The sequence below is a fragment of the Loxodonta africana genome, chromosome 12 (genome assembly GCF_030014295.1).
Source record: "Loxodonta africana isolate mLoxAfr1 chromosome 12, mLoxAfr1.hap2, whole genome shotgun sequence".
NCBI classification, from domain to species: domain Eukaryota; kingdom Metazoa; phylum Chordata; class Mammalia; order Proboscidea; family Elephantidae; genus Loxodonta; species Loxodonta africana.
The window spans coordinates 81,620,355-81,629,170 of record NC_087353.1 but is presented as its reverse complement, the minus strand read 5'-3'; the positions used below and the strand labels follow the sequence as shown (position 1 = coordinate 81,629,170).

Below are 8,816 nucleotides of genomic sequence, written 5' to 3'. Positions count from 1 at the left end.
TTACCAGCTTTCCTGTTCCCTCCTGCCTTCTAGTCCTTGCCCCTGGACCGGTGTGCCCTTCTAGTCTTGTTTTGTTTTATGGGCCTGTCTAATCTTTTGGAAAGCCATATATTCTCTTGCCAGATTTAGCAAATAAAAATAGAGGATGCCCAGTTAAATCTGAATTTCAGATAGATAACAATTTTTAAATGTTAAGTATGTCCCAAAATATTCTGTGGGCATAATTCTACAAAACATTATTATTTACCTGAATTAAATTTAATTGGGCATCCTATATTTATCTGGTGACCCTATCCAGTTTTTACTAATGAGGATATAAACAATAAATCCCTCAGATGACACAGAGGTAAACCCTGGCCCACCCAGCGGGATGCAAAATGAGCAGCAGACGAGCAGCAGACAATCAGCAGAGGTCCAACACACAGGCAATTGGCAACTGAGATTTATTTAAACAACAATAAGTCAACAGAAAAGGATACAGCAACCCTAATAACTGAAGTCTCTCAGTGTGTAGGATGACACCGGGGAGACAAAGCCTGCTGGCACTCAGGATGCTCCCCACGTCTCCTCTGTGAGGGCTAGTGGCTTCAGCTTCTGGCTCAAACATGAGTCCTTAACAGATTAATAAGTGATTTCCTTCAAACCTGAGGGGAGGAAACCCACAAATGCTGTTAAAAACTCTCATGGTGTAGAGCAGAGAAAATAGAGGTAAGAGATATGACCCTGCTGCAGGCCCACAATGACTAGCTCTGGGGCACCAACCAAACACCTATCCACTGCAGTTCTGGTCTCCTGTTTTGTTAAATGAGGTTTCACAAGGAAACATGAACTTGAACAAGAATGTGTTTATGGCTAGTTTTAAAGGGATTAAGAAAGTATTATGACAGTTTATGGGCTCTCTGCAGGTAATGCAAAAAGTCTATCCTTAGTGATGAACTTTGAGCAAATACAGAAAATACCTTGCACACACAAGCACTGATATCACAAAGCAGCCCAGAGGATAATGGATGCAATAAAAGTCCCTTACATAAAAATGTTCAATATATTGTTACTTTATAAAAACTAAAAAGTTACCATGAAAGAATTAGAAACAGCATACATTTCCAAAAGTACAGGAAAGTTTAAGTGAATTTGGACACAGGCACATGACAGAATTTAGTAAAACCATTAAAATTACCCTCATTGGGAGTTTTTAATAGCAAAGAGAAATACTTTTGTTATAATATTAGGTTCAAAAATCAGAAATCAAAGTTACATAAGTATATAATTTCAACTCTTGGTAAAAACAAAATAACAGAATAAGAGCAGAAGGAAAAGTTACTAGAGGCTATCATTGAGTGATGTACACACAGTGGTTTTCCTTGTCTTCTCCATACTTTCTAGAATTTTCTACTACATATTGTTTTTATAATTGGTGGAGAACAACAATATAAAAATACACTAATAAATAATTTTAACTTGAAAACAAATTAAAAAGGACCGTGTGTGCTGAACTGTACAGCTGGATAAATTTATAAACCAGTTGAATGATAAGCCCACAAGGGCTCATGCCAACCTGGAATTTTTACACAGGAGACAGACAGTACTTGTTTCTGTCAAGTTCTTTGTTTCCTATCAGCTACCTGCATATGGTCGAATGTCATTTGGATTACATCTGCAGGATACCATCTGTAGGAAGCTCAAAGCTATTTGACCTTAAAGGCCAGAACTGGGATCAAAAGTACTCATCTCCTTGACTGGGGAGACACCCAGCCAATGGAAACCACTGGGACAATCAAGGTCAACATGGGCCAGTTGTAAAGGAGGAACTGGATTAAGACTGATGTAACAACAAACAATGAGCTGTGGATCCAAGCTCTCGCCCCATGCCCCACTCTACCACAGCCAGGGAACTGCACCTTAACTGTAAGAGATAAGAGGGCAAAATTCAACCCACAGCTGCATGGGTTTGTTAACATTTAGTAAACTTGGTTATAGTTGATTAAAAAGACAAACATTGGCTACTTTTAAGATTATTTTAAACTTTCAAGGTCTGTTACCTTCCAAGTGAGGGAACATCACAATAGACCTCTAAAGGTTTTTCTTTTGTACACATGGGTTACCTAAATCGTTCTTCTGGCTCGCTACTGTAAAAACACAGAAGCTGTAATAGCTACTTCTTTGGATATGTCCATGGATACATGCATATGATCCGCTAGTTCTTTCTGGGTCTAAAGTCTCAGTCTTAACATTCTTTGGAGAAGAAAAGCTCCCCATTTCTAGGTCAAATCAACTAAAATAAAAACACACACCTAGTTCATTTCCTCCTTTGGTTGCCCAACAAAGGCAGTAATGCTGCATGAGCTGCTCAAGAAGCTCCATTTCATCCAGGAATTCAAGCGACTCTATCCTATGGAGAGAATGAAAATAGAACAAAGCTCAGTTGTACATTTATACAATTAAAAATGAAGATGATGACCCATCATTAAGGATATGGAAAGATACCCATGACACATTGAGTGAAAAACAGCAGGCTACAAAACAGTATCTATGGTGTGTTTCTACTTTCTTTTTATTGAAAAGAAAAAAGTACCATAAAGTCAAAAGACAAATGATAAACTAGAAAAAAGTACAAATAACAAAAAGTTGATTTCCATGCTATATAAAGAGCTGTTACACTTCAGTAAGAAAAAACTATTAAAATTCATTTAAAAGACAGGTAAAAGACCAGCTCACGAGAAAAGAAAAGCAAGAGATTTTCAACCTCATTTACAATAAAAGAAATATACATTAAAATACAAGATATTTTTCAGCTTTCAGATTGACAAAGGTCAAAATGGTTGATATAAATTCTGAAAGGATGTGGAAAAAAGTGTTTTCCTGTTTTACAAAATAGTACAGCCTCTTTGGTAGGAAATTCAATAATCTCTATCAATGTTTAAAATGTACATCCTTTGACTTAACAATTATGCTTTTAAGAATTTACCCTGTATGTGTACCAAGATGTATGTTCGCTGTAGCATCACAGATGGGTGGAATAAATTATAGCACATTCATACAATAGGATACTATACAACCATTAAAAAATATATATATTAACATGGAACCTCTAAGATGTATCATGTGGAACTTAAAAAGCAAGCTGCATAGTATATAATGAGCACAGTATAACTCCATGTAAATAAAAAGTGGGGGATACATATGATTTTATATGCATAGACTACTTTTGGAAGATATCCAAGAAATTTATAATGGCAGTCGTTTGGAGAAAGAAGGTAGTGGACTGGTAGCGAGGGTGGGGTGGGTGGAGTTTCTTTTTTCTCCCCTCTATAATCTATACTACTTTAGGAAACCCTGGTGGCATAGTGGTTAAGTGCTACAGCTGCTAACCAAAAGGTCGGCAGTTCAAATCTGCCAGGTGCTCCTTGGAAACTCTATGGGGTAGTTCTACTCTGTTCTGTAGGGTTGCTATGAGTTGGAATTGACTCGACAGCAGTGGGTTTGGTTTTGGTTATACTACTTTATGGAGTCCTGGTGGTGCAAGTGATTAAGGGTTTGGCTGCCAACCGAAGGGTCAGCAATTCAAATCCGCGAGCCGCTCCTTGGAAACCCTATGTGGCAGTTCTGCTCTGTCCTATAGGGTCGCTATGAGTCAGAATCTACTTGATAGCAATGGGTTTTTGGGTTTTATACTACTGCATTCTAGTTTTTTGTTTTTTTTTTTTAATGTGCATGTATGGCTTTGTTTTAAAATAAGCATTTTAAGTGTAAACTTTTAAATAAATGCACGCACACAGAGAAACATGCACAAACATGAAAATAGCTTTTTATTTTCACCCAAAAATATGTGCACATTGTGGGGGGAAATTCGCGCATTTCCAAAAAGTGTAAAGAAGGAATGATCTATATTTAAGAGCTATTTTAGGTGAAGGGAAAGATGACACACGATACAGGAGAGATCAGCACAACTGGACTAAACCAAAAGCAGTTTCCTGAATAAACTGAATGCTTCGTAGGCCACCATAGCAGGGGTGGGGGTTTGGGGACCATGGTTTCAGGCGACATCTAGGTCAACTGGCATAATAAAATCTATTAAGAAAACATTCTGCATCCCACTTTGGAGAGTTGTATCTGGGGTCTTAAATGCTAGCAAGTGGCCATCTAAGATCCATCAATGGGTCTCAACCCACCTGGATCAAAGGAGAATGACGAACACCAAAGATACAAGGTAATTATGAGTCTGAGACAGAAAGGGCCACATAAACCAGAGACTACATCAGCCCGAGACCAGGAGAACTAGATGGTGCCCAGCTACAACTGATGACTGCCCTGACAGGGAACACAACAGAGAACTCCTGAGGGAGCAGGAGAGCAGTGGGATGCAGACCTCAAATTCTCATAAAAAGACCAGACTTAATGGTCTGACTGAGACTAGAAGGACCCCGGAGGTCATGGTCCCCAGACCTTCTGTTAGCCCAAGACAGGAACCATTCCCAAAGCCAACTCTTCAGATAGGGATTGGACTGGACTATGGGATAGAAAGTGATACTGGTGAAGGTGACCTTCTTGGATCAAGTAGACACATGAGACTATGTAGGCATCTCCTGTCTGGAGAGGAGATGAGAAGGCAGAGGGGGACAGATGCTGGCCAAATGGACACGAAAACAGTGGAGAGAAGGAGTGTGCTGTCTCATTAGGGGGAGAACTAGGAGTATATAGCAAGGTGTATATAAATTTTTGTGTGCGAGACTGACTTGATTTGTAAACTTTCACTTAAGGCACAATTAAAAAAAAAAAAAGATCTATATTACCACCATTCACAACAGCCACTGCTAACAATTTGGTATTGCCATCACCTAGGCTGTATGTGCACACACAGGTATGGTCATATATGCATATGTTTGTACATGTTTCTGGATTTGTGTATTCATTTCTGTCTTGATATCCAGGCCTACGGACCACATCTGAAGTGAGGGTGACTATCCATAAAATACTTTGGTTGCTTTCCAACTAATCTTGCCAAAAGATGTACAAGACAAATTTCCATTAAAAACTGCCAGAAAAAAAAGGAAGAAAGAAAAGGCAGTACCATTGAAGGCTCCAGAATGGGTATTACCAAGTTTGGTTATCAGTAGACACTACTGGTTGGGAAGCTAGCATGTGAAGCTAGCATGAGAGCTCCACAAGGGAAGGCACATCTTTTGGCCTGTTTTGATCACTGTTGTATCCCTGTGCTTAGAAAAGTACCTGGCACACAGTAGGCACTCAGTATGTACTTGTTAAATGAATAGACTTGCCTTAGGCTTCTTTTCATACTCCACGGTTTCCTGCAGTAAAAAGCCCTTGGCAAATGCAGATGCAAACTACACGGTAGTCAAAGAACTAGGTAGGCTTTTCAGCCTGGGATAGACAAAATAAAGCCAGCCCTGTTTCATTTCCCACCCCTGTTAGGGTCACATGTTGCTGTCTACAAGAGTCCCAAAGTAACATGAGACAAATGATTGTATAAAGTTTCTCTTTTTCTGGATGATGCTAGTTATAGGACTGCTGCCTGGGTATCTAGAACAGTTATTAGAGTGTTTTCATTACAGATGTCACCAGGGCAATTCATCTTGATTTGCAGCAAATGAAAACCAGCCTGTGGGAAAGAACATTTCTAGAAGAATTCAGGAAGCAATGACTTGATCACATGGAAACAAGCCCTTTCTCAAATCTTCGAGCCTTTTCATTGCCAATTTTGCTGCATGTACTTGGAAAAAATAGTGGTACTTCTAAGAGTTAATACACACCTACTCCTCATTTATCGACTAACTCATTATCCAAAATTTCACATTCACGACAATAGTAAAAAATATACTATCCAGCTATTTTGCACATTAATGATGTACATCTGGCAGTAACAAACACTGAGGTGCAAGGCGAGAGTAATGCTGGCTGTGATGGTTAAGGTTATGTGTCAACTTGCCTGGGCCATGATTCTCAGTGGTTTGACAGTTATGTAATGATGTAATCTGGCAGCTATGTGATGATGTAATTTGCCTGTTATATAACGTGGCAGTTATGTAATGATGTCCTCCTCTATTCTGTGATCTGACGTGGTGATCCTCCATTTTCCCATAAATGGAGCCTAATCGTGTCGATAAGTGAGGATTGGCTGTGATAAGTTCTACAGGGCAGCAAAGACAAAAGTTCTTCTCATTACCTTGTAAGAGACAAAAACTATACCTCTGGGTCCCAGTGGCAAGAAGAAAACACATATCAGGAAGCACAAAGTAATTACAAAAAAATAATTCATGCTGGTACTAGCACTGTCCAGAGATAAGTACATACTGATCATCCATCCAGTGTTTTTTATAACAGAGAAATTAAAATAAAAACAAAACAGAATTTAAAAAACCATAAAGCCATAATTAATGCCCAGCTTTTTTTTTTATCGAGACATTGTCTAATTTTTTTCTGTACCTCTTTAAAATTTTTCATTTTTTGTTATTGTTGTTCAAAATGTACGCAGCAGAACATATACCAATTCAACAATTTCTACATGTACAATTCAGTGACATGGACTACGTACTTCAAGTTGTGCAAACATTCTCACCTTTCTTTTCTAAATTGTTCCTCCCCCATTACTATAAACTCACTGCCTTCTAAGTTTCCTATCTAATATTTTGAGTTGCTGCTGTCAATTCAATTCCACATAGATAGTTCTTAAAAGAGCACAATGCTTAGGGTAGACATTCTTTACTAAATAAGCTGAACTATTGTTTTATTGTCTGGTCTAAAGAAGGCCTATAGAGGATATTTTTGGTTTCAGGTTTAAAGATTATCTCAGGGTAATAGTTTCAAAGGTTCATCCAGCCTCCATGGCTCCAGAAAGTCTGGATTCCATGAGAATTTGAAATTCTGTTCTACATTTTATCCCCTTTTGAACAGGATTCTGTTATAGAATCTTTGATAGAAAACGTTCTATAATGGTAGCCGGGCACCATCCAGTTCTTTTGGTCTCATGGCAAAGCAGACAGTTGTTTATGGAGGCAATTAGACACACATTCAATTTCCTCCTATTCCTGACTCTCCTTCTTCCTCTGTTGCTCCAGGCAAACAAAGACCAATTATTGTACCTTAGATGACTGCTTTCAAGCTTTTAAGACCCCAGGCACTACAAAACGAACTAGGAGGTAGAATAGAGGCATTAAACACGATACTAGGCCAGCCAATTAACTTCGATGTCCCATGAAACCATGACACCAAACCAAAAAAGCAAATCCGATGAGGTGTTTATATATAAGCAGCCACCGGTAGCTGCACGTTTTCTTGTTTTTGTACATATATCTATTTACTGTTGTTATAAATGTATCTATTTACAACATTTGCCAGTTCAACTTTTCATCACCCTAAACTGAAACTCAGTGCTCCATAAGCAATAACTCCTTCTTTTCCCTACCCTCCTGCCTGTGGTAATCACTAATGAACTTTGGTTTCTATATATTTGTCTGTTCTTGGCTTTTCATATAACTGAGGTCATAAATAATATTTATCTTTTTGTGACTAATTTCACTCAGCATGTCTTTAAGCTCCATTTGTTTTAGTGTTTATCAAGACTTCATTTTTCCTACTGGCTGAGTAGTATTCCATTGTATGTATGTACCACATTTTGATTTATTCATTCATCTGTTGATGGGCATTTAGGTTGTTTCTTCCTTTTGGCTCTTGTGAGAAGTGCTGCAGTGAACACTGGTGTACAAGTCTCTCTTTGAGTTTCTGCTTTCAAGTCTTTTGGGTATATACATAGGAGTGGAATTGCTGAGTCATATGGTAGTTCTATTTTTAGTTTTTTGATTAACCATCACACTGCTTTCTAGAACAGCTGCACCATTTTGCATTCCCACCAGCAGTGGATGAGGGTTCCAACTTCTCTATGTTCTTGTTAACATTCGTTATTTTCTTTTTTTATCTTAGCCATCCTAGTGGGAGTGAAATGGTACCTCATTGTGGTTTTGACGTGCATCTCTCTGATGGCTAATGACGCTGACCATCTTTTCATGTGTCTGGTGGCCATTTGAATATCCTCTTTGGTGAAACATCTGACTCCTTTATTTTTTGATTGGGTTATTTTTTTTTGTTAAAATTTTATGTATGCTTTGGTTATTAGACTCTTATCAGATAACACGGTTTCCAAAGATATTCTCTCGGTCAGTAGCTTGCCTTTTCACTTTTTTGGTGAATTCTTTTGATGAATAAATCATTTTAAAATTATTATTACCAATATAATATATGTACATATAAATGCTATGCACTATTAAACAGGATTTGGTAACACAATGTTTTGATAGGTAAAGATAGCTATCGTTAAGTTAAAAAGAGGAGGGGAGTGGTTTACAGACCAATATGTGTAGTATGAATCCACTGAAGCAAAAAATAGAAATCTATATATTACTAGATATTTCTCTTTATATGCATAGAAGAAAGTATACATTCCAATTTAAGAACAATGGCTATCTTTGGAGGGTATGACTACAGAGTACACAGCTCCTTTATACTTGTGTACTTCCGTATTGCTTGAAATTTTTTTTTGAGCAATGAGTATATGTTTCTTTTACAATGAGGGGGAAAATCTGTTAAAAAAAAAAATCTGCCAGCAGACTTTTATTCCTCCTTAGAGACCCTTGTGCAATGTTATTTTCCTTCTCTGTAACACAGGGATTGTACAAAGTTTCCATTGCAGAGGTTTCTCTGGGAACTTCCCAGGTGTAATTGCTTATTTTGACTAAAATAATCTATTTTGGCATAAACCCTATCTCATCTAATGGTTAGTAAGTTTTTCTCAAATTGCTGCCGAT

At 37.9% G+C, this 8,816-nt stretch overlaps 1 protein-coding gene across 1 annotated transcript in view; it reads right to left on the bottom strand.

Moving 5' to 3' along the window:
- Positions 1 to 427: 427 nt before the first annotated feature.
- Positions 428 to 8,816, bottom strand: part of LCMT1 (leucine carboxyl methyltransferase 1) — a 71,789-nt gene continuing 63,400 nt past the window's right edge. Inside the window, exons 10-11 of the mRNA XM_003418826.4 lie at positions 2,292 to 2,389; positions 428 to 644 (exon numbers count right to left, since the gene is read on the bottom strand). Of these exons, the coding sequence (XP_003418874.1) occupies positions 622 to 644; positions 2,292 to 2,389 (121 nt within the window). The 3' untranslated portion in view covers positions 428 to 621. The remainder of the gene's footprint in view (positions 645 to 2,291; positions 2,390 to 8,816) is intronic.